Source organism: Dipodomys ordii, unplaced genomic scaffold (assembly GCF_000151885.1).
Source record: "Dipodomys ordii isolate 6190 unplaced genomic scaffold, Dord_2.0 Scaffold26, whole genome shotgun sequence".
In the NCBI taxonomy this organism is placed as follows: Eukaryota; Metazoa; Chordata; class Mammalia; order Rodentia; family Heteromyidae; genus Dipodomys; species Dipodomys ordii.
This window is the reverse complement of record NW_012267242.1, coordinates 14,766,519-14,793,093: the sequence shown is the minus strand read 5'-3', so window position 1 is coordinate 14,793,093 and position 26,575 is coordinate 14,766,519. Positions and strand designations below refer to the sequence as shown.

General features: G+C 45.0%; 1 protein-coding gene across 2 annotated transcripts in view; it reads left to right on the top strand.

The window, feature by feature from the left end:
- Kcnn3 (potassium channel, calcium activated intermediate/small conductance subfamily N alpha, member 3) overlaps positions 1-24,792 on the top strand; it is a 153,274-nt gene extending 128,482 nt beyond the window's left edge. For both annotated transcript variants that reach the window (XM_013015148.1, XM_013015147.1), the window contains 5 exons: positions 1,437-1,578; positions 8,742-8,852; positions 17,778-17,905; positions 18,781-18,850; positions 24,124-24,792. In XM_013015148.1, the coding sequence (XP_012870602.1) occupies positions 1,437-1,578; positions 8,742-8,852; positions 17,778-17,905; positions 18,781-18,850; positions 24,124-24,420 (748 nt within the window). In that variant the 3' untranslated portion in view covers positions 24,421-24,792. The remainder of the gene's footprint in view (positions 1-1,436; positions 1,579-8,741; positions 8,853-17,777; positions 17,906-18,780; positions 18,851-24,123) is intronic.
- The last annotated feature ends 1,783 nt before the right edge of the window (positions 24,793-26,575 follow it).

Sequence of the window (26,575 nt, the reverse complement as noted above, 5' to 3'; positions counted from 1 at the left end):
ATCAAGGAGTGGTTTGCCCATGGGATTGAATGCAGTCTAGTGTGTGCGGCTCAAGTTCATACAGTCAGAGAATGTTCTGGAAACAGGCCCTCTTTCACTAGTCCTCTCACTCCAGCCTGCAGTCAGACGGTTCTGCTGCCCTTCATGTTGAAATCTGGGCTTTGATTCAGCTCACTCCCAGCTGAGCACCCCTTCCCTGGACAAGGACCAAGTTCCAGGAACTGGGTGGGGAGAATCAAGCCTGGCTCCTTTGTGGAGCTATCTTAGTCTGCTTGTGCCGCCATCACAGAACAAAACAGTCTGGTAGCGTATAAAGAAAAGAAATTTCTTTCTCACGGTTCAAGAGGATGGAAGTCCAAGATCAAGGTACCAGCAGGATGGGTATCTAGTGAGGGCTGTCCTCTGCTTCCGAGATGGCATCCTCTAGAGGAGAGGAGTGTGTGTCCTCACATGGTGGAAGGCAGAAGGGCAGGCAAAACAGGCTGCTACATCATCCTGCTTTGAAAAAAAAGCCTGAATCTCATTCTTGAGAAAGGAGCCCCTATGGCTTCATTACTCCTTAAAGGCACCACTTCTCTCCACCATCACCTGAGCAACACATGAGTTTGTGGAAAGGATCTCATAGTAGGCTAACTCTGACTAAGCCTGGTATATTTAGGTCAAGGTCATTACCCTCTCCTTTCCCCAAGTTGCCCCATCTACCCAATTCCTTAGCTTTCAGAACATGTCTGCTTCTTCCAAGGAACATCCTCCAGGACTGAAAGCCCCAGGCTAGGAGATGAAGTAGAATGGGCCTCCAGGCAGAGAAAGTAGGGATGATGCTCCCAGGTCAGAGAAGAGCAGAGAAGAGCATCTGTCCAGTTCAGAAGGGGTGCTAGGCTTCTGTGGATACCCCTGGAACGCTAGTGCCTGGAGAATTGGCTCCCAGAGAGCCCCACATCTCTGAGAGAGGTACCCGCCCTGGCATCCATCAACGTTCTTAGAAATCACTAGCTGTTTGGGGACTAATTTTTTTTTTACATTTTCCCTGTTCAAGAGTTTGTGGTTTTTAGATTAATCATATCCACATACATTTAGACTGTCGGCTTGGAAGAAAAAAAATTTAAATTTTATTACTGCATGATTTCATCCAAAGCTATCTTAGCAACAATAAAGGATGTCTACAATGTGATGTGAATCATGAGAAAACATTTTGTCTCTGGAGCCCAGCTCATAGTGGGGGCCTGGAGGCTGGTAATCTGCAGGCAGCTCTGGGTGGGCATGGCTATGTCATCTTCAGTGGCATCTTTAACAAGATCGGTGTGTGCCACCATGATGGCTATCCTCTCTTCAGTAAAATATCTCATTTCTTCCCCCCTCCCCATCCAGGTTTGTCCACAGCCAATACCCCCGGCCATGGCAGCTGAATCAACTAACTCCTGTCTTCCCCTTGGCAGGTACCATGACCAACAGGACGTAACTAGTAACTTTCTGGGTGCCATGTGGCTCATCTCCATCACATTCCTTTCCATTGGTTATGGGGATATGGTGCCCCACACATACTGTGGGAAAGGTGTCTGTCTTCTCACTGGCATCATGGTGAGTACTTGCCTCTGCACGTGACCCTACTACCCCCAAGTTCTTCCAAAGAACAGAGCCTTTTACTGAACACAGAATAGGCCTTCCTAGCTGGGCTGCAGGGCTACAGCCCCTAGTTAAGAGGCCTGCATGCATACCCCCTTGCACGTAGAAGCAGATGTAAAATGTTCAGTGGTTTCTCATTTTGCAGCTTACTTTGCTAAAGGAGGAAGAAGGTCCTGGTTGTTAACACCTGTGATTAACTTGAGTCCATTCACAAATGAGCTCAGGAAGACTGACCTTCTAATCATCTCTCATGAGCATTAAGACTTGTGGTCGACTTGTTTCCTTCCTGTTCCCTGGGTCCTGCAGACTTTAACACTATTTCTGATCAAAGTCATCTGAAACTCACAGAGTGACTAGAGAAAGAACAATTAACCAGCCTGAAGGGACCAGTGTCCTAGACATTGGCCACTGGCTTATGTCTTGGTTTGGCTACACAGCTCTGGCCAGCTCTTGACTTTCCCAGGTTGTGGCTTCCATACCACTGTAAGTGAGGTCCTGAACTCTGAGTGCCAAGTCCTTTGCAGCACTGGAACCTGACAAGACCAACTCCATCCCCAGGTGCCTTATAGGGATCCTGCATCCTTCCAATGCCTATAGCTCAGCTCGCCCCAGGACCCAGCACCAGCTCTGGAAGGTGCATACTCCTGCCCATCACAGGACCACTGAAGTATGGTATGGGGGCAGGGTGTCAAAAGCATCGCCTGAATTTCCACTCAGGTCCCTCATTGTGACCCCTGAGCCAGGTGCTTGCCTGTGGAGCCTTGCCCCCTCCAGTATACGGTGGAACTGTCCTGGCTGGCTTGTGGTTGAGCCTACAGGAAGTGACTGATGTGAAAGTGCTTGGTAAGCAATGAGAGTCCATACCTGAGGCCAATGTTGGCCATGGCCATGGGGTCCCCAGCCTCAGCAGCTCCTGCTTATGACTTAGAAAGACTCTAGTGGTTCTGCTGCATTTTGAGGGCTAGAGACCACACTGCTCCTCAGAGTCACAGCATCAGAGCCCCAGAGACCCTCTTTTCGGAAGAGGAGTAAAGGCTGGAAGAGGAAGCCACACATCTAAGTCTAGGGAGAAGGAGACACGAGGCTGGCAGCAGGGGTGAGTGCATGGCATGGATAGGGTATTTTGGGACTTGGGTGTAGGGTTCCATGAGTGAACGCCACAGCCCTCCCCAGGGCAGCCCCCCTCTGTGCCCCATCTTGAGGCTATGAAGTCCTTCCTTCAGAGCTCCCTCCCACTTTGGTCCTCCTGTCAGCCATGACAGACCCTCTTTTCTTTGATTCCTGTCTGCAGGAGAAAAGAGGACCTCAGTTAAATGCCAACCTGGGCTAGAACTCTCTGTCCTATTTAGCCTTGGTTGCCTCTCAGGTTGACTTGGTGGACAGAGCAGTCAGCCGTGGACCACTGGCAGGAAAGAAGGCCTCGGGACAGTGGGCTATATGAACACTGCTCTTCTCTCTTTCCTGACTCAAATCCAGGGCAGTCCCCACATTAGCAGGTGGCCCTGAAACAGCCAATAATGACAAGAGGCTTAGCACAGGAGCTGGGATAAATCATGGGTAAGTGTAAGGCTTTGGAACCAACACCTCCCATCGTTTAGTAGGAGTCTGTCTGGCACAGCTCCAACTGTCACCAGGAAACCAGGGAAAGAATCTTCTTACCAGAAAGGAATAAAATGCCACCTGAAGGCCAAAGCTTTCCTTCTGAGTTACTCCTGGGGTGTGGGCTTTGTGCCTTAGAACCAGCTCTTGGGCAGGGCTGCTTAGAGCCTGGCTGCCAATAGATGGACGGGCCCTGCTGGGAGCCTCTGTTATTTTTAAATACCAGCCATTCTCCTTCTCAGCATGGCGTCTGTGCCCCATCCAAGAAGCTGCCCGTGCCCACCATTTTCCTGGTTCCTGACTCTGCATCTCCTGGCTTCTACTCTGACAAAGTGTAGTGGAACCCCCAGCATCCCCTGGGGAGTGGGCATCAGTAAGCCGCTCTGTTTGCCACCCCCCCTCCCCCGGCCCCTGCCCAGATCCCCAGGGCTCTTTGGAAGAGAGTGTTTGCTCCTTGTAGATTGAGATGGGATCAAAGGGGAAAAGAACAAGCAGGTGAGGGAAGTGATACCCACCTCCCACATTAAAAATCTAGCACAGGTCTTTCATCTGTTCCTTTTGTAGAAAGCTCCCATTGCACGAATACATACCTTTGAGCACACAGCCACAGAGAGGGTTTTCCTCTAATTCATTGTCAGTGTGTTTACCCAAACTAAAGTCCCGCTCACTCTGAAACCCTGGTGTTGTTTTTTTTTTCTCTATCCAACGTGACTTTGCAGCTGAGTCACTCCTTTCAAGGGGTTCATGTTGCTGAGGATCTCCCCGTTCCCTAAAACACTATGTGTATCTCCAGATTAGTATTGCAAGTGCCTTGACTCAAGGTAGAGCTCCTTATGTGGTTACCATGGACACCATGAAGGCCAAGGCAGGGCCTGCAGGAGAAGGGAAAGGAAGGATTTGCATGTGCCCGCTGTAAATGGTCTTAATCATTGTTTTCTCTTGGCAATCTCTGTAACGGTGTAATTATCAACCATTAGGCAGGGTATATAATTGCCTGGCCAACTTGGCACTGCTGGCACAGACCTGGATTGTTTGAGAGAGTTCACTCACTAATGCAGATTCACCCAAGTCCAGTGTCCTTCCATTCAGGATGTTACATGCAGGAAAGGGATAGCTGTCAGTCTTCAGTACCAGAATCGGAAATGATTGGAAACTCTGTAGGCATCTAGAACACCCTTAGAGTCGTGAATTTGTTTGGTGGTATCTTTGTTTTGGTGTCACCACTTTTCAAAGCTGGATGCCCTCCAGGACCCTTATATGAGTCATGGACAACTGGGCAAAGCTCCCAGGGGGGTCTGCTGGGATGCTGAGCTTTTTGTTTTTCCTAATGGCCTCATGAGAGATCCTCTCAGAGTTGCAGCAGGAAGCTGAAGATGAAGTAAAAGGTAGCCCAGATTGAGTCATTTTAGGAGGTGCACCAAGAGGGCTCCGCAAGACATCTGCTTAATGTCAATTTTAGATGTGCCTCTCCCGAAAACACCTTGGTTTCAAACCAGATGATGTTATTTTAGTGGTTACGTGGAATCTGTCGCAACAACAGAATCCAACTGTAAACCCTCCAGGCTTCCCTCCTCCATTTGTCACTTTCATTTATGTTTTATTTCATTTTATGCTTCTTTAGTTAAGAACACCTCATCCTTTTCCCCCTGGGCTTCTTGTTTTTCCAGCTCCTAAGAGTTTCCAGCTGGAACCTGTTTCTTGGAAACAAGAAGTGGGAGGCCTGGTGTGGAGGAGTCAGGGTCCAGATTCGGGTCCAAGTCAGTTGATGACTTAGGCATGTTCACTCCCACTAAGATATCCGTCTTTCCTTCTTCAGTACCCCCTTGCCCACCCATGAACCTTGGAAAGTTTGACCTCATTGGAGGTAAACTTTGTGCCCCCACCCCCCGAGGGAACAGGCAATGGGCAGAGCAGACCCTGGGATTCCAGTGGTTGTCACCTGTGATTGAAGACTTGGTACATCTAAAGGCAAAAGCCTGAGTCTTGGATTTGCTCCTCAATCTGACCCCATAGAAGTCATCACACCAGCAGCTGTTGCCCTGTCCTATCCCACCCCATCCTCTCCCCCCCATCCCTGGCCATGGCTGAGATTCTACACTAGGATAGCATGAGCTACCCCAGGCTGCAATGAACCAGGACCTTGGAAATTGGTTTCCTAAAGCCAGAGTTCATCACGGTCATATCACACGAGCTCTCTCAGGCAACAATACTGTCTTGGCAGACATGCTTACCAAAGAAATGTGGACAGACCCACCATCCCAAGGGAACAAAAATGACGAATAAGTCTAACACTACTGAAGGCTGAACCTGGTAGTTCCTGTATTTTCTCTAAAGAGCTCAAATTGACCATTCACTTTGGACTCAGATCTTGGGCTCCTTATTTAGTCTCCCTCCCTCCCTCCTTCCTTCTTTCCATCTTTCCTTCCTTCTCCCTTTCCTTTCCTTCCCTTTCCTTTTTTCCCCTTCCCTTCCCTCCTTCCTTCCTCACACTCAACAACTCATCCTTTTTGAATTTTTTTTCTCTCTCCATAGCCACATCTTTTCTCTGATGGAGCACAACCTGATCCCTACCTCATTCTCCATCCCTGCACCCTCCTCTCTTCCTTTTCTTCCCCCTTGCTTTTCATCTTATTTCTTCATCTTCCCTTCTTTCCCCTTCTCTCTTCTCATTTCCTTCTCTCCCCACACTGTCCCCCTTCACGCATGCTGGTCTCAGCACTGTGTCCACTACTTTTGAAGGTAGTTGAGTTTGACCTTGTCTTCATGAGGAGCTCATCTTTTAGAGGAAATAACCAGGTTAGGCATTATTGTCAATGACCTCCTTAATTATATCCAGATAATGAGTTATCTAAGAAGAAAATAAAATTTGAGAGAAGCCACTTTTCTCCCTATTCAAGTTTTAATTGGGAGTTAAGAAAGCAGAATCTTCCAGAGAAATATCTGCAAGGGAACTCTCGACTTTTTTTTTTTTTTTTTTTTTTGCGGTCATGGGGCTTGAACTCTGGGCCTGGGCGCTGTCCCTCAGCTCTTCAGCTCAAGGTGAGTGCTACAGCACCACTTCTGGTTTTCTAGTGGTTTATTGGAGACAAGAGTCTCATGGCCTTTCCTGCCCGGGCTGGCTTGGAACCATGATCCTCAGATCTCAGCCTCTTGAGTAGCTAGGATTATAGGCATGAGCCACTGGTGCCCAGCTCTTGACATTTTTAACTTAAGAGGAATTGGGCAATGGGATCTGGTCTACCTTCCTGCCTCCGTGTGAAAATGAATTTTCTTCATGTAAGACAGAGAGTTTTTTTTCCCTCATATAAGACAATTCTTTAGTTAGAACACTCGCTTTCAACTAGGGGTCTTCTGCATTCTGCCAATAGGGCTGTGGACCATGACTAGAACCATAGGTATTGCATCTAGACCCTAGAAATGTAGGATCGTAGATGACTGATTTTATGAAGTTCTCAGGTGGCATGGTAAACAGGGAGGTGCCTTCTTTAACTGCTGAACCCCACAACTTGCAGGGGTGATCTAAGTGGAGTTTTATCTGGATCTGGGGAAAGGAGGAAAACAGAGCCTGGGGAGAATCCTCTCCATCTGATGTTCCATTTTTAACACTCTGATATTTCCCTCTTTTTGGACTTTCAGCTCAAAATACTTTTGGTACTCCATTATTTAAAAAAAAAAAAAAACCAGGGAAGCTACTGGGTCTGGTAGGGGGACAGGATGCTCCCTCCAGGACAGCTCCTTTTAAGCTATTTTTTGCTTTTGGAGGCCTTGCTAAATTGATTATAGCTACAAACCAGGCTGTCCAACTGTCTATATCCTCTGAAAATTGGATACAGAGGCTCCTGCAAGACATAGATGCCAAGAAAACACAGACGTCCCCAAACAAAAGAGAAAAATGAGGTCAGAAAAGGAGAGCTCAATGCTTTGCACTTTGCTGTGTTTGGAATGGGCAGCTGCCCCAGTGTACCAAGCAACAACCAATTGTATTGCTGTGACTAGAAGAAAGTATTGTCCACTTCAGCTATGCAAACCTCACACACACATTAGCCTTTGTCAGCCATGAAAGCCATGGAGAGAATGTAGAAAGCAGGGAAGTGATCTGCTCCCATGCATCCCTCCGAACTTTGCTGTAATTAGAAGTCCCTTTAAGAAATAGTCTTGCCCATTTCTCACATATTTTGTAAACCCAATGAGCCATAACTGTAATTGATGGATTTCTTCTTCAATCCAGGGGCCGCAAACTGCTGTACTAGGCTTTGTATTTTACAGTTAAAACTGTGGCTACTGTTTGGCACTGATCAGACTATACTGATGGCTTTGATAAATCCACCATTTCGCTCCATAAGTCCTGGTGCAGTGGGAAGGCAGGGGTCTTGGGAGAGGGTCCTCTCTTGCCAAGGATAGTCAGGTTTCCACCACCCATGGGAGAACCAGGGAGAGTGAATCTTTCTTCCCAGTGCTTGTAGACTAACTGAGCATTGGGGAAGGGGGGAGTTATAAACCCACCTAGAGAGTGTTGGAATGCTACACTCCCCTTTCCCCCTTCATTTCCAAGAAGTCAAGTGTGCATCTAAAGGATTCAGAGAGATGGTACCCTGCTGTTCTGTGGTTCAGTACCAGTCTGCCTCTTTGCACAACTTCTGCAGTGATCTCTTGTAAGGGATCTACCCTACCAGAGCAGCCTAGGAACATTATTCCGGAAAAGCCCAAGATTCATTTATAGAATCACTTAAATTCTGCTTTTAGGCATAAGTATTGTCATCTTTAAAAAACAAAAAAAATCTCTGCATGATGGCAGCTCCTTGTGAAAGCAGGAATGAGCCAATCTCCCGTGCTGAGTCACAGCCCAGACCTCCAAGTGGAGAGACCCAGCTGTGGGGCAACACCTCCCTGGGGTGCCCCCAGTGTTCATTCTCTGAGGCAGTTTGGGGGAGAATACATAACCTCTTTAGTTATTCACGAAAATAATTGAGTGTCAGTAGGTGTTGTGTCCATACTGTGGTCTGTGCATGGTCTTTTTTTCTTCCTGGGCTCCCTGGGCTGGAGCCAGCCATGGGTTTGGGACATGCAAATCTTCTGTCTCATAGCACACTGCACAACCTGTCAAGGGCCTGGTGATTTTTCCTTTGATTTAATTCCCCAGAGGCTCAGCCCACGCAGCATTAAGGACTGGCTAGCTCTATGAAGACTCCGTCTCTCAAAGATCTATTGCAGAGCCCAAGCTAAGAGGCATTGCAGGCCTCTTCTTGGATGAAGACCCCACACAGGGCTTCTCTCTCTCTCTTTCTCTAAAGTGTAGAGATGAAATAAAAAAAAAGAACTTATGCATGCTAGGCAAGCCTCTACCACTAAATACATCTCACCCCCAACCCCCAAACAGGTTTTGACAGGATTTATGGCTTTTAGTGACCAGCCAGAGAGCTCAAGTCCTTATACCATTCCCAGGAAATGTCCACAGTGGTCATGGGGCACCTTGAATATTACATCTTGCCTCTTACTGATGTCCTGATTTCCTCCCACAGGGTGCGGGTTGCACTGCCCTTGTGGTAGCCGTGGTGGCCCGAAAGCTGGAACTCACCAAAGCAGAGAAGCATGTCCACAATTTCATGATGGACACTCAACTCACCAAACGGGTAAGATGTCACATATCCATGTCTTCTCAGGGGACTTACAACCAAAATAGAAGACAGAAGAAAATAGTTACATAGCATGGATTAGGGCTGTGTCTTCAAATGGAGTGTTAAGGGAGTCTCGGGCTCAGGCAAATAACCTCCACATAATTAACATCTTACCACAATGGGTTCCTGTCTTCCATTAAATCACAATGCATGGTTCAGACATCCAAATAATTTTCCTGGTAATTAACCAGTGGCATACAATGGTATAACCCACCCCTGGGCCTAATGATGCTCAATAAATCACACAACATGATGCAACAATTTTGTTTATGCTCAAATATTTTCATGATTCTTGTCAGGAAGGGCAGTAGAGAGTCTTAAAACTATATTGGAAAAATATCTACATCGAATCCTTTTTGTTGGAAAAAATATCATTTAAAATGATCGTTCCAGTCGAGCCCACATTCCTAAATATTATTGTTCATCAAAATGTCATCATCCAATTTTCCCCTTTTGGGTGTTTTGGATAATGTTTCTCACTTGTACACTTATGAAAGTGGTTAAGGAGGATGAAACACTGAAAATATGAAGGAATGGGGAGCTCATGTAGCTGCTAAAAATCAGACACCCCACTGAATTGTCAGAAAAGCAAAGGCTCATTTAAAAGAGACAGGAATGAGCCTTCCAAGGATAACAACAGATGAATGATCTAGGCAGGAGCTCTTTCTTCAATGACAGCTTCTGTGGAAGATTCTCTAGAACAGCAGCCTGGATGGAGGTCAGGAATCTGGTTTCCTCCAAGACTTTCTTCTTTCCAACAGAGAACCAAAGCTTCAGGTAGAAGGTCTGGGCCTTTCTCTCATTTAGAACTTAGGCAAAGTAAGGGATCCACAAGCCAGCCCACATTTCCAATTGGGTTTTTGAAAGCTGGAGAAAATATTCTGTGATTAATGTTGCAAAGCAGTTTTTTTAAAAAAAATGTGTTAGAAATAGAGACAAAGGCAGGAAGGGAGAACAAAGAGAGAGAGAGGGAGAGAGAGAATGACAAAGTGGTATGTGAGCTCTCTGGGAAGGCAGTGGGAGAATGTGCAGTTGCCAAGGCCTCTCTGATTTCTCAGCAGAATTATTTATGGTGTTTGATTGTTTGGTCTTTGATTACATTTAGTGAGTTCTTTAAAGAGTTGCCACAGATACAGAAAGGACCAGGTACAAGGAAATATGCCTAACTTGTTGACATATAAATGGTTGAATGAGGTACACCATGGCCCTAAGCCATCAGCTATAGATGATTTGATGATTTGAAGCATCAAGATGGCAGGCAGTGTTTGACATGGTCACCCTACTGAGTCTCATCCTATAGCCAGACCCTTCTCCTGTACACCCCTTCTGCCCCAATACCATTGCTAAAGTCATCCTTGGCACCAAAGGAACTTCTAAAGTTATTGGGGACACACTTGCAGTTATTTTCCTGAAACAATTTAGTGATGTCTCACTGGTTTGAAACTGCATGCAGTAGCAAAGGGCAAGAGATTTTTGCCTCCAAAAGTTGTTTACCAAGAACAGAAACATTAACAGGCTCTATTTATTCTGGTTTGCTTTTTAAAGCTAAGAATATACTTTGTATTTCATGTTATTCCTTTGTCCTCTCCATTTTTCACCCAGTAAATCAGACACTAGAGGAAAATAAAGCCAAGAAAAGCCAGCTCCCTCGTTTGCCAGGAAAATAAACAATTTTTTTCCTGCAATATAATTGTAGAAGGAGATGAGATTGTGGATGCTAATTTCAATCTTTCAAAAATAATTCTCTAAAATCTTCTTCAAGGCCACTTACTTTAGGAAAAGTAGAATTGAAAATGAAATACACAAATATTTATTGCTCAGCCATGAATGCAAGGTACCTTCTTAATCGAATCACATCTCACTTTTCCGAGAACACTTAAATCTGTTGAAATGTCCCTTTAATGTCTAGTATCTTTTCTCAGAGAAATAAACAACAAAACACTGGTGGTTCTTACTGAGAAGATTTTCAAAGCTGGCAGGATGGGGACTTCCAAAGGTTCTTTCACATAACCTTGATAGAAGTGAAGCTGGGTTTGACCCTGGGTCTGGTCTGGTTTGAGCTCATTTTGACCTGTTCACAGGAAAGCCCACCTTTCTTCCCCAAGGGCTTCTAACCTATCCTCTGTCCTCTCCAAATGTCCCATGTGTCCATCTGGAATGGCTTACGGGTCAAGAGATCTTAAGCTTAGCCTAATCATGAGGTTTCAATGGCTTCTCAGAGAGAGGGGGTAGGGGAAGCTCCTTCCGGAGCTGATTGCATGTTGCAAATCTCCTAGGAGTGGACAGTTAGTAGCTTTAACAGCAAAAAAGTAATCCCTTACAAGTATGTACCATCTTAATTCTTCAAACATCTAAGGGAAAAAGAGAAAAATATGAATTCAGCATCATAAAAATACTTTGTTGTTCTAGTGTTCATTCATCCTACTACTTTGCTCCAGACCAACTCCACCTCTTCAGCCAGCACTATATTCATTTAGCTAATTGTGGGAAGGGGAGATGATCTGGAGAAAGCACAGAGAGAAAGCTCACTTCTGGCTTTGCTGAATCCCATGCCTTGTCTTCTTGTATAACTTGTCAACCCTGGTGGCAACGTCATTTCTGTATTTAATGGGATCAGATCTTCCCACACTGACTTTGCAGTGTCACTGCCATTGTTATTCTATAATTATCACTTATTGCTAACCTCTGGGCTACTAAATGATATAGAAGTGACACAGAAAGACTGTAGGCATGGTCCCAGAGCTCCAGCTGTTCTCCCACCCAGATCTTTATGTGGTCAACTTTCTGTTTTATGTAATGAATATGCTTAGCACAGAGAATGCTCCTTAGGTGTTGTTTCTTGATGTCTCTAGGGGCACCAAGATGGGTAAGAAGTAAACCTTGTCCTCATACTTAATCTTTGGTCACCAACCACCTTCAGAGAGCATGGCAGGGTGAGCTGCCATGGCCACACTGGCTTCAGAGGTGCTATGGACAGATGTTTTGTGTACCACACTTAACTCCCCCATTCAAACTAGCAGGCAGACCTTTCAATCAACTAGATCACCATCACCTCTCCGACTCCTTGCTGAAGGGTCTAATGACCCCCAAACCTTATTCATGTTCACTTCCCATGAAATCAATGAGCAAAAATTCAAACCCCTAACTTTCTTAAACTAGTTTCTTCTCCTGACTTTTCTGGTCCGCTGCCAACATCACTGTTTCTCTAATGTGTAGGCCCAAAGACTTCACCCCAGCTCTGACTCTTCTGTGCTCTGACCCCACAGCGGGGAATCTGTTTTCAAGCCTGATCCACCTTGTTTCGGTGTTGGTGTTGTTGTTTTTTGCAGACAGACAATGAGCTCTCCACAGTCCCTGCAACCCATACCTAAAGCTGCCATTTTCCATGACAAGAGCTTGCCACCTTCTCTGCTGCCTCATTACTTACTCATGTGGCACTTTTCCTTCTCCTTAGCCTCTGATGTGGCTCTAGACATATGACTGCCGTACTCAGAAACCTCAGTAGCCCCTAGTAGCTACTCTATAGTGTTAAAGAAAACTTTATAAGTATGTCAAAGTTTTATTTGACATGCTTTTATTTCAGAAAAACGTTTTTCAGCTGACAAAGATTTACTCTTAGTAGAGATCCTTTGTAGGAAAAAATAATATTAATCTTTTATTTTTGATCAGATACAGAAATCAGGAAAAAGGACTGCTGACCCAAGTGGCTTGAGTGCATGAGTGAATCCTTAGAATAAGTCTTTATCCTGTAAAAGTTCATTGGATGATCCACTAAGCAGGAATTCAAATTCTCCTGAGATTATAAACGACATTCCCCACAAAGACTCTGTCCCAGAGAGACTGGACATAGCTTTTCTCCAACCATAGCAATGGAAGTATGCTGTTGGAGCCAAAAGGTTTCTCAGGGATGAGGAAGTCTCTGCTGGATGAAAACATTCAGGTTGAGAGGGATGGGTGGCACATGCACATGTGCCCCAGCCAAGAGTATGTGTACTGAGCTGGAGGCTGCCCAGGGCGTGGTTCCTTCTCAAGCCAGTGGCAGCTCTTAACCACAACCCAACAGGTCTGTCAGAGCTGTCTGTTACTTGGAACATGGCATGATGGTTAGGGTCCTAGGCATGCTGGAGAGAAGAGCCAGTTTAACACTGAACTAGCTAAGCATCACATTAACAGTATTATGAAATTACCTACCGTTCATTACCAGGTTGCTATGGGGAGAGCTTCAAACTCCAACTTGGAGCCACAGAAATACATCTCCTCTCTGCCTCCCTCTCCACCCCAATTTCCTGCCAGCCATGGGGGTGGAACCCTTCTCCCTCTGAGTGAGGCAGGAAATGTGGAATAGAAGGAGGGAAGGAAGGAGGGGAGGTGTGAGCAGGGTGATGAAGAGAGGGCAGCCTCAGGAAGTCAGCAGGAAGTATGTGGGGGTGATGATGAGGGAAGAGGGGGTTAGGCAGATGGGAAAAGGGGAGCCACTCCCTTCTCCAGTCCTGTGTAGAATAGGTTTCTTGAGTCAAGTGACGTGACATCTTGAAGTTACTAAAGTCACACACAGCAAGCTGATCTGGCTTCTTCCCTTCCCTTCTCCAACCTCCAGGCAGAACATGGTTCCCAGAGAAGGATTCCTGCAGCATATTGGTTAGGCTAACAATTTCTAATAATTTCTTCTGCCAGAGGGGCTCCTGGATTTTCTCTCCTAGAGCTCCTTGTGGCATCTGGGAGCAATGTAGTGCCCCAAAATGGATGCTCTTTTCACCACCCTCAACCCCTTATTAACTCTCAACCCATCTGTAATACCAAGGGGCAGATTTCCTTGGCAGAAAGATGGCCAGAGTAAATGGACATGAAATGCTGTGTCCAGGAGCCTGGCAAACTGACATGTTTATTCCATTGCACATGTTCTTTTGTTGGGATTTGGGAAGATAAGAGGGAAAGAACCTTTATTGGGAGAATAATATTAACAACACCATGTATTGAGGTACATTGTGTTAGAAAGTTGTAAGCATATTCTCATTTAATCAATATAACAAGCCCGCTTCACAGATCAATAGCAATTATAACACTAGCTCATACTCTGCTTTATTTTCCCATAAAGCACTGATTATCTGAAACTGTACTATAGAGTACACACCTATCTCCTTCACAAGATTATAAATTCCATGAAGGTAAGAATATTACTAGTTTTCTGGGCATGGTGTTGCATACCTGTAATCCCAGCAGTCTGGAGACTGAGGAAAGAAGATAATTAGTAGTATGATTGTGATGTGAAAACAAAAGGTCATTGGATTATTTGTCCCCATATTCTCTCTGGAAATGTCTGACCCCATTATAGGTGCTCATTAAATGTTTTTCAAATGAACAAGCAAGGGAAGTGAATCTTAACAGAAATAGATCTAAAATGGAGCTAATAATACATCTACTTGTCAGTTTTTTCTGGAGATTAATAAAATAATGCAGACATTTGTGTTTAGCACAGAGCCTGGCACATGGCAAGCGTTTGATAAATGTCAGCTGTCACTCTTATTTGTGAGATCTTTGTTGGATCACTTTCTTACTTGGGCCTAGACATCTTAGAGTTCTTCCTAAACTACATAGGCCACAGAGACAGCCTCTGGCCCTAGTTAGAGTGAAAGTATAGACTTGAGGAGATAGAAAGTTTGTGGATTCAAGCTTGTGATTCATTCATGTGTGCATGTGGGTTTTGAAAGCCAGAGATCTCTCCTTCCACATAACTGGTCTTCACCTAGCCATCTCATAGCCATCTAAGCCACTGTGATCCTGGCCAATATCAAACAATCATTATTAGTTTGCTGCTTCGGTCTCAAACCCTGTCTCCCCATTCCAACATCCTGGGAACATTTTTGGGGTCTGGTGCCCCAGTGCACCAAAAGAACTCAGAAGGTACCTAAGGACCCTTTAGAGAAAGGTGTATGGAGCCCTGTAGGGGCTCAGTAGGCCCCAGAAAGGACTCACACCATCAACTGGCAATGTTCAGAGCAATCAGCCAGGTGAACTGGAGGTAGACCCTGGTCACAAGAGCATTTGCTGTCCACCTTGGAGACCATAGTACAGTTAAAAGCCTATTTTTTCCCTCTTGTAGATATTGATCTACTTAGCTTTGTGCCAGGCTGTTTGCTGGCAATTAATTTCAGCCAGCACAAAGGCTTGCATTTAACATCACTTTCCTGAATGTGCAAGGCCTCCCGATCCAACCCATAAAGATGATGCAGCTGTCCCCCAGCTGCCCTGACAGTGCAGTGACTTCATTATCTTACATTTGGGCTGGAGTTAAGTGCAAGACCTAGACTCTGTGTTCTGTCCTACTGCTAAGCAAGGGCTATGATGATTTTAAAAATTTATCTCTCTCTCAAATGTCCTTTCCAATTCCTTGATCCCTGGGAAACAGAAAATAATTTTGTATAAAGCTGAAATCTAGCCCATCCTTCCTTTGGACACCATACAAACCTTTATGCATCTCTTGGGCCTGACTCTTGGTTAGACTTGGCCTCACATCCCACTTGCGTGAAGTGGTTTCCTCTTATTTTGAGTAAGGGCCTTGAGTTGGAATTATGATAATAACATATCTGTCTGGCACTTGATAGCTTATATAACACTCAAATCCTCATTGACTCCATTGGCCACTGATAACTTTAAGGTCCTGGACTACATCTCAGTTTCTTCATCTGTAAAATGGGAATGATAAAAGCCCTTCTTGGACAGGGTGGTTGTGAAGATCCAATGAGTGTATGCATAGGATATACTCAGACCTCTGCCTGGCATCTGGTTGTTGCCCTCAGGCCCCTTAGCACCTTCATTTGGCTTCTTAGCCATTCTTAAAGGAAGAATGTCTTTCCCTATCCTATGGATAATTAAGCATTTGCTCCTCAATGCTTAATGATTAGCAGAACCTACAGGCTTCCTCATTCTAAATGATTGTTCCATTTGGGATGCTAAGACAATTGTCAAAGGTCTGTGAGTTTTGACACACTCTGTGGCTCTATCCTCATTCCTAAAACTTCAGTGAATAATTGGGGCCCTGCTAATCCCTGTAAAGCATGGAGCAGACCTGGCTGTCCTGTAAGCACCCAGGGAAACTGAGGAAATCACGTGTCAAATTGTCCCTTTCTCTACAATACAACAGCAACAATACAGTCTCTCCTGAAAGAAAGACCTCCTTCCATGCCTTCTTAAAAGTTTTTGTTGTTGTTACTATCTTTAGGTGGTTGCATACAACGTCACCATTTTTGGTTAGAATGCCACTGTTCATGGTGGCCTAGGCAGCGCCCTAGAGACTTTCCTCTCCCTACCTTCCCCATTCCCGCTCACTAGACACAGGCCATCTCTAACCTGCACTCACCACCACCTGCTCCCTTTTAGGCAGAAAAGTACCAGAGGTGAGCAATGAAATCATTTAAAATTATTTCACAGTAGATTTTTACTGAACAAGGGAAGCAATATTTACGTCACTTAGACATCTCTGAGAAGACTTAGCTGTTCTTTTTTTAAAAAAAAAATCACTTCAGCGCCAATGAAAAAATATAATCCAGCCTGAGTAATAAATTTTTGAAACATACACACACACAAAAGTTATCAGTCTGCAAAAACAATGTTTCCTAGGCCTTCCCACACATCTCAGTATTTTAACAACGTCCCATCTGTTGATGTCAGTCTGAAGAAGTGGGTCTGTACTCTCCAATTTTATTAAACTTCTTTCTGGTTAGTAACCTGATTGCTTCTAGTCGGGTCTGCTTACTTCCGGGCCTGGGGCCCAAGGACCTGTGCCAATTTGCATAGCTGACAGAAACGGAGATGGTTCATCAAAAATCTGTTTCACTTGTGCTTAATAAGGAATGTTTTCTCTTGCTCTTGTTTCTAATTGCTGAAGATGTCTGTGTTTGGATTAAAACTTTGTCCCCTGCCATCTGGATGCCATTGATATGTCTCGGCTCAGTCGTGAGCTGGATGATATCGATGGTTTCCATGTCAACAGATGACAGCATCATATGTGGAAACGTGTGACTGCAGTGAACGGAGAAGGAGCCAGCCTTGGGAAAAAGGCAGCTCTGCTTTCACACCTAAATATCTGCACTGATTTCTAGACATCACTTTGAAATTATTTCAGTTTTATGTCAGTTACATTTACATGTAAAATTATGGTGGGTTAAGGGTTTGGGCCATTTAGGAGAAGAAACAATGGACTTGTTGATACATGAAGTTCCAATCAGTAGGAAAAACATTTCCTTTAAAGAGGCCCTTTAAATTCTCCAGTTGGGGAGGGAGGGACTGGGAGAGAATGAGGGAACACAAGACACTGGAAATGTACTCATTACCTGACTCATGTAATTGTAATCTGTACACCAGCTCTATAATTACAATAAAGTAAATTAATAAAAAAATAAAAATAAATAGACCCCAACTCATAGGAAATCTGTTTACTCTCCAAATTAAAAAAAAAATAGCATCTTATACTTGTCCACTAAAGGCAAATCTCAGGTAAAGTGCAGCGTCCTGAAATCAAGGGCAGCAATGGCACGTATTTATCTTTTCAAAGGGTACCCCGGTCTTCAAGGTCTTGCCAAGGCAGCCTGTCTAAATATAGCATCAGCAACAGCAGTAGAGAGGCAGTGTTGAAATAATTAAGAAGGAAAGAAGAAACGCCTCTCAACTCGAAGCTTCAGTCTACTGCATCTAGTATAGGATTAATAAGAGACAGGTTTTAATCATCTGTTCTCAAAGTTCCATGCTCTTGATTAAGAAAATAGATCGCTACAGAGTTATTTTTTTAAGAGGTAGACTATAGCACACATCCAAGAAAAACATATTACATGAACCTAAGAAAAGTTCCCTTGATAGCAGCCAGCTTTGTTTCTTTTTCCTTAGATCAAGAATGCTGCAGCCAATGTCCTCCGGGAAACGTGGCTAATCTATAAACACACAAAGCTGCTAAAGAAGATTGACCATGCCAAAGTCAGAAAACACCAGAGGAAGTTCCTCCAGGCTATCCACCAGTGAGTACCACAGCAGTTCAGCCATGGTGGCCAAATCAGAAGCATGGTAGGGGAGGGGGAACCCTGCAGCTCTGTTAGCCTCTTCTAATATACCTGAGAAGCACAGAAGAAATGGAGTCTGCTCCTCTCCACAAGCATCAGGATGGAGCTAGGCCTGATCCAGTCTGTTCATTCAGGTACTGCACCTCCCAGGCAGTGGGAAGGCTGGTATGGAGGATAAAAATTCGAGTGAGATCCTCTAAAGGATCTCATGTTGCACGCATACATGCACACTCCTCGCATTGCAACCTACTGATACTTTCTCTGATAAAGGAATAAGGTTATTTTTTGTTTTGTTTTTGTGCTGTACTGGAGTTCCATTCCTTAGCTTTTTCACTGAAGGCTGGGTCTCTACCATTTGAGCCAGAGCTTCGCTTTGGGCTTTTGGGAGGTTAATTGGAGATAAGAGTCTCATAAATGTGTCCACTTGGCTGGCTTTGAACCACAATCCTTAGATCTCAGCCTCCTGAGTAGGTAGGATTACAGTCATACCAGTATCTGGCAAGATTTTTTTTCAAATACTATAGAAAAGCAAGGGATGAAACTATGCATTCTGATCTGGAGGTCTGGGTATCCCCTGAAAGATTGGAGATAGGCTTTCTAGGGAGAAGTCACATGCAGAGCAAAAGCAATGATTTGAGAAAAGTCAGGAAACCAAAGTGACTGAGCATGCACAGAGACAACAGTGTGCTTTCTTGGGGCCTGGCAAGTCTTTAGCTCTCTCAGCTGTTACCTGGCTCAAAGTCCTCGTGCTGATAGGGCTGTAGACTCTGCCACTGAGGCTGAAGCATAACATGGACTTGGAAGGTTTGGTTGTTCCGATTCTTCCCCTACAGACTGAGGAGCGTCAAGATGGAACAGAGGAAGCTGAGTGACCAAGCTAACACGCTGGTGGACCTTTCCAAGGTGAGTGGCTGAACCCAAAGATATTCAAGTTCCAAGATGCTAGCACTGAGACTTTTCAGTTGCATCTTTAACTATACCCAAAATGTACAGCTCAGGGAATGACCTGTGCAAGGAACAATTCATCTTTCACTTAAAAAAAAAAAAAGAAAGAAAACCAAGAGCTGGGTACTGGTACCTAATGGCTGTAATCCTACTCAAGAGGCTGAGATCTAAGAATCACAATTGACAGCCAGCCCAGGCAGAAAAGTCCCCGTGAGACTCTTATCTCCAATTAACCACTCAAAAAACACAAAGTGGAGCTGAAGCTCAAATTGGTAGAACACTATCCTTGAACAGAAAAGCTCAGAGACAGTGACCAGGGCCTGAGTTCAAGCCCCATAACCAACAACAACAACAAAAAATCAAGGTTCAAGTTTTTTTGCCATTTGCAATTTGTTTTTAAGTTAAATAGATCAAGATGAAGTTTATTTTTACTTGGAACTAAATTTTTCAGTGTGATATTGTTTATTAGCTGCATATTGAGGGGATCCTAAGGATGAACATGAACTATACAGTAGTGAAGCATCTTTAGCCAGACAAAATAGTGATAATGGCCATGTTGATGGCCTGGATTACACTTAAGAACATTTTCTGGTTTGTTATTATAATAGGAAGTTTATTTTCCTGCATATTCCAATCATTACAACCTACTTTTTCTGGCTGTGTTTTTAATTTTTCCATGAGGCAGAAATCTGGCAGTGACTAGGGAGAGAGAGATGGGGGAGGGGGAGGGAGAGTGGGGAGAGGGAGGGAGGGTAAGGGAGAGGGAGAGGCCTCCTGTGAACATCCAAAGGCCTAAGGTCCAATATTACATTGACATTTTGAATTGCCATAAACACTAAAAAGAAATTCACTCCTCTTAAACATCTCCAAAGTGAAGGAGGTAAAGGTCACACTATGGGCAGAGCTGGGCGTAGACAGCATTGCAGATGGAGTCCCCTCCAACACCCCCTCCTCCCTGCCTTCTGATAGAAAGTGCCCAGCTAATGTATAACCCAGGGCCTGGCTGGCAGAACATTCCAGCAGATGTCAATTATCATAATGGAACTCTGTTCTCTGGGGAAAGCAAGAGAAACTCCCTCAGGCAAATTAAGCACCCTTAGGGGGAAAAAAAAAGGGTGCAATCAGAAATTACTGGTTGTTAGGCCTGTATAGGCACCTCATTCAATAGTGGGATCAAGGCAAAGAAAGGACCTCCTAAGCGTGTGAGGAATTCAATCAGGGAATAAACGCTTGGCACAGCTGGGGAGAAGCCCACAGGCTGGTGTGCCTTTGGAGGGGGTTAAAGTGGAGCCCTGAATGGTGGGTGTGCGCATGACTCTGGTATGCAGGAGAGGACCCTATGGGATCTTGGGTATGTTGGTTAATACTCTCTGGTTCTAGAATCAGAAAGCTACCGGAACTAAGTTGAAAAATGGAGAAATTTATCCTAGAGATGTCAGAGTCTCATTGTAGGCAGAGCCTCAAAGCAAGTGTGTGGTCAGACTTCAGAAAGAACTGGCTAGAAGGGGACCTTGGAAGGACTCAGGTGACATCCTCAGGTCCCTCCTGTTCATGTGTCTACTTCAGTATCTCCACCACCCAACTCTCTTTTTGGCAGTCTTAGGGCTTGAACTCAGGACCTGAGCACTACCCCTGAGCAATTTCACTCAAGGCTAGCGCTCTACTTTTACCCACAAAGCCACTTCCGGTTTTCTAGTGGTTAATTGAAGACTAGAGTCTGATAGACTTTCCTGCGAGGGCTGGCTTTGAATTGCAATCCTCAGAGCTCAGCCTCCTGAGTAGCTAGGGTTATAGGTGTGAGCCACCAGTATCTGGCTTCTCCCTCTCATTTCTCCCCTCCTATTTCCTGTCTCCATGGCAGACTTGGCATGTACACATTACTATTTTAGTACACATTACTATTTTAGCCTCAGGTGAAGACCTTTTTGATCGTAATTCCAAATTCTCAAAAGATGGTTGGCCAACTTGTGTCATGTGTCTACCCTTGAGCCAATCAGCTATGGCCATGAAGAGAGTCAGGTACACTCAGGAATGAGCTGCAAGAATGGCCTAGTGACATTGCACAGAACATTTCTTTCTAGGAGTTACTAAATCTCCCATCTTTCTTCTCACCTGGCAGGGCACATCATAGCTGATGTTAACCTAGGAATATCAAATAAATTCAGCTTTCAAGCCTCCCTTTCTGCAGTGCCATCCATAGTCCAAGAATTAGAGAGATGGTTTCATGACTTTTGTGCTGAATTAAGACACACCTAATATGGGCTGCAAGTTACTACTGGGGGGGGGCGGGGAGAGAGTGGATAGGAAAGGGTTAAGGGAAGATTCTGCAGAACCACAGTACAGACATGCCTAAGACCTGAATAAGAAGTGAACTCTGACATCCATCAAGTCTTTGTCTTTTCCTTACAGGAGACATGCCCAGGGTCCTGACAGCAGCTTAGCATATTTCATGTTAGTCTCCATCCTCCTGGTGTCCTGTCATCAAGCAGGAGGATACGGAGAGGCAATAAACACCAGGAGCTCCCCCTTTTCCTTCTTCTTCTCCATCCTAAATCACCTAAACCACCTTCTCACCCCTACCCTGGGTGGTACATGGCCTCCAAATAGTACTTTCTATATTGAATACCTACCTTACATGGTGACAGCGCAGGGAGGACTTAGACTCTTTGCCCAGCTGTTTCCATTTCTTCAATCAAAATATAAAAAAGCTCAGGTGATCCAACCAGATAATACCTGTAAAAATGCTTCATCCATTGTAAAGGTTTTGCAAATGATACAGCTGATAATGAATATAGATGAGGAAACCAGGATCCAAAGGAACAAAGCAATCATCTGAAGGTCAGGCAATTCCCAGCACTGGGCCCAAAATCCAGGAGCCAGGATGTTGAGTCCAGAGCTCTTGAGGGTGCCCTGCGGTCCAGTTATAGGAATCTGAGGTTTGTACATTCTGGGAAGAAAATGCACCATTGAGGAGGCTCTGGGCATATTAATTAATGAGGGGAGGACTTTCACTTTGAAAGTCACTCTCCTTTGAGAGTGTTGAGCATACAACATTCTGCTCTGGCAGTGGCAGAGCGGATAGAGAGAAGCTATCTTCATGCCACCTCTGCCAGCTCCTCCTGGTGCAGTCTGGTGAATTCCAGCTGGCAAGATTTCACTACATGTTCACACACACCTCCCTCTCTTGTCTGATTTTGCCTCCTTCTTTTACCTTCTGTTTTTCTCTCGCCTTGTTTCCTGCTCCTTGGGGCCCAGGGAGCACTGATGTTTTTCACAACCTCCTGGAGTCGCTTGCCATTTTAGATGAAATCAGACTGGGGATGGGGGATGGTCACCAGCAGATCCCTAGAGGCCCAACCTGCTACCACTGAAGCCTCACTCCTGAATGCCTGGGAATGTGGGGCTCTTGTGAATCTTGATCCCAGGTCTGATGTACACAGCTGGCATCCTGGCATTGGTTAATCTGCTGGGAGAAATATGGCTGCCATGTAGACTAACACAAGGGCAGCTGTGATACTGGAGTGGGGCTAGAATGCCACATGACAGTTGAGAGCTGGAAGGTGATTAGGAGCATCTGGAGACAGCACCTGTCTGGAGTGTGGGAAGCAGCAGTGCTCAGAGGGGAGTTTAAACTGAGGTAGTCAACCAAGTCCTGTCAGGTGGAATGGTCCTTGAAGATTGTCCAAACTGGGCCAGGCACCAGTGGCTCACATCTGTAATCGTAGCTACTCAAGAAACTGAGAGGATCATGGTTTGAAGCCAGCCTGGGTAGAAAAGTCCAAGAGACTCTGATCCCCAATTAATTGGAAGTAGAGCTATGGCTCAAGTGCTGGCGCATCAGTCCTGAGCAAAAACAAAACAAAACAAAAACTAAGAGATACTACCCAAGTCCCAAGTTCAAGCCTCAGTACCAGTGTGCATGCACACACACACACACACACATCCAAATGGATGCAATGTGTATAGCACCTGTGTATCCCCTCCTGGGCCAGGCAGAGGAAGCCATGTGAATCCACAAGGCAACTCCTTCTGGTTGAGCACTGAGATGGAGGAGTTAATTATGTTTTTCATTATTTTATATTCTGGCTGCTATGTTGAAAGCAAGGGGTGGGAATGAAATAACTTAGAACTATATGTAGTTATTAACTGCAATTTTATAAGGAAGCCAAGGTTAGGAAAGATTAAGTGGCTTGACAGAGGTCACATTGTTTGTGAGCTGTAGACTTGCACTTGAACCCTGGCCTGCTAATTAAGTCTGTGGTATTAGCCATTCCCCTTCAGTGTCTTCCCTTGAATCATTAGATACCAGCAGTCAGGTAAGCTTAGCGCTCAGCCTCTATAAGACTAGAAAACTGTTTAGAGACTTACTCCACTTAAGGAAAACAAACAAACAACAACAAAAGATGTTATTTCAACCAGGTATACAGGCTCACATCTCTCAAGCTACCTACTAGTGGGGCTGAGTTTGGGAGGATCACTTTGAGGCCAGCCTGAGCAAAAAGTTAATGAGACTCCATCTCAACAGAAAAAAGCTGTACACGGTAGCATGAGCCTGTTATCCCAGCTTCCCTAACAACCATAGGAAGTAGAAGTAGAAGAATCAAGGTCCAGGCTAGCCAGGCACAAAAGGGAGACTCTATCTCAAAAATAGCCAGAGCCAAAAAAAGTTGGAGGTATGGCTCAAGTGGTATAGCAGCTGCCTCGCTAACAGTAAGGCCCTGCCAAAAGATAAAAATAAAAACGTAAAATCTCTACTCACTATTACTTTTACATTAAGGAATAAAATGCCAGCCTGGTGCTGGTGTCGAAATGCCTGTAATCCTTCCTACTCAGGAGACTGAGATCCGAGGATCATGGTTCAAAGCCAGCCTGGGCAGGAAAGTCTGTGAGACTGTTGTCTTCAATTAACCACCAGAAAACCAGAAGTGGAGCTGTGGCTCAAAGTGGTAGAGTGCTAGCCTTGAGCAAAATTGCACAGGGACAGTGCCCAGGTCCTGAGTTCAAACCCCAATGCTGACCAAAATAGAAGGGAAAAAAAAAGGAATAAAATGCCCACCTCAGCTTTCCTCTCTATCTCTTAGAAAGTTTCCCAGACTTCCTTCCTTGCCCAGATCAGACACAGTTGGGGTAAAGAGCATTTCTGCTGTGTGAAGGGTGGTTCCTTTTCACCTAGTGGCTTCCTCTGTGATGACCCTTTCTCTCCTTGTCTCTGGCTGTGTTTCTTCACACAGATGCAGAACGTCATGTATGACTTAATCACAGAACTCAATGATCGGAGTGAAGACCTGGAGAAGCAGATTGGCAGCCTGGAGTCTAAGCTGGAGCACCTCACAGCCAGCTTCAATTCCCTGCCCCTGCTCATCGCAGACACCCTGCGCCAGCAGCAGCAGCAGCTGCTGACTGCCATGATGGAGGCCCGGGGCATCAGCGTGGCCGTGGGCACCACCCACGCCCCACTCTCCGACAGCCCAATTGGGGTCAGCTCCACCTCCTTCCCGACCCCATACACAAGTTCAAGCAGTTGCTAAATAAAACTCCCCACTCCAGAAGCGTTACCCATAGATCTTAAGATGCAAATCAACTCTTTCCTGGTCACTTTGTCATCAAGGAACTTTCAAACCAGGAAACAGAAAGAAGAGAGACAGAGCTAATTAGCTAACTCAAGTTCATTCAGTGTGCTTGGTTCGACATGCCTTGAAACCAGAAATCTAATCTCTGTTTAGGTGCCTCTACTTGGGAGCGGGAAGAGGAGATGACAGGAAGCAACGCCTCGGGCAGGGCCCTTGCTGCACAGTTGGTGGAGAACAGAAATCCACGCTCAATCTCAGGTCTTCACAGGGGTGGGGAGGGGCAGCGGCACACAAGTGCCCAAGAGCGAAGCCAGCCCAGAAGAGGGTCCCCTGGGAGAGGGGTGGTGCCAGGTTTGGGGAGCAGATTCCTCTCCTAGGGGACTTCCCACATCTCTCTCCTTTTCTTTTGTCTGAGAAAGTGTCTGGGTGACAAATACAAAAGAGAGATGCCTACAACTTGCCAAAACAGACATACCCAATTTAGACTGGCAAAAAAAAAAACCCACAAAAAAACCAGACAATAAAAAGCCAGATTTTTCCAACCAATATTAATACCCATATAAACCTGTATATTGCAAGCCACATGTGTGTATACACACACATGATGCGCATGCGCGCGTGCGCACACACACACACACACACACACACGCGCACACACAAATACACACACACCATATTTAGTTCAGGTCCTTTCTTATTTTAGCTTACCCCAAATGAAAAGGGATCTGGTATCTTTCCTACCTGCACACAGGAGGCGCTCTACTGGTTTGAATGGGCATGCAGGTGCTGTTGGTTTAGGTAGGTAGCTGGTCTGGGCCACATTCAGGCTTCCTTGAAGGTGCAAATCCCTTCCAACCCAGTGTCTGTGGCTTTGCCTGAATACACAATGAGCTTGAGTTGACGTGAATGCCAAGCCAAAATTGTTGGCATTCTGGAGAGATAAGAGGGCTTCTGAAAATAACAGCTTTTGCTGAGTTTTCTTCTTACATCCATATAAACTGGGTTCTGACGGACCACGTGCCCGGGTGTATGTATGGGGTGGGGGCAAGAAGGGAGAACAAGTGCCACCCAATGCCACACAGTGAGTAGAAGTATTATCTGGGGATTTATTGAGCTGAGGACTCACTCAGTGACAGACCTCAGCTGCAGATATAGGGATACAAAAAGCTTAGCTGGAAGGAGGAGGATGGGGAGTGACCTACCAGGTCCCTTCTGCCTGATCTGAAGTCACCTTAGAATGAAGCATTGTAAGAACGTGGGGCCCTTAGGAACCTGTGGGTAAGGTAAGAGGACATAGATTCGTCAGAAGCTTCCTCTTACTGGGTCATGTTAATTATGATTAAAAAAAAAAAACACCAACTATCCTAGTACACCCAAGAGAGCCTAGAAACAGCAAGATTCAGTGTAGCATCAGGCACCAAACAACTTTTTCATTGCTCCGTAATCTGACCACCCGTAACATTTGTAATGTGACAAGTGTCATTTATCACTTTTCTCATTCCCAGGTCTTTGACTTCTGAGGGAAATTAAATGATACTGTGTGGAATATTTCATCTGTTTAGGGTAAAACAAAAGTGTGTTATTTGCATATGGCTGTCATCTTGGATTTGGCTTTGTAATGAGACATTGCTGTCATTCTGTGCAGATTTTTCTTGTGCGGCACTAGGCCTCGTCTTCTAAGAAGGAGGGAATCATTAAACAAGGTGGACAGTTCTAGAATGGCATTACACTATTTCTAGAATTCTGAAATAGTAATGCTAGAAGTATTCCACTCTTTCAGGAAGAGATTGTTTCTTGCTAGCCCTCTTATTTGTCTCTTGCTGTTGCTGCCTCTTTGTTTTGTTTTGCTTTTCTTTGTTGGTTGGGTTGTTTTGTGGTTCTGGGAATCAAGCCCAGGACTAGGCAAGTGCTCTACCACTAAGGTAAACTCCAGCCCACTGTTGTTGTTTTAATGGTCTATCTTGCTAATCGTTTATCTTGCTAACTCCTTTCAGCATTTCTGTTAGCTGTTTTGCATACCAGAGAGGCCACATCTACTGTTGAATTATAGTTTTTTTAACCTGGGTGGTTTTTTTAGATATTAATTACATAAGATTTCTCCCTTCCTCCCTTT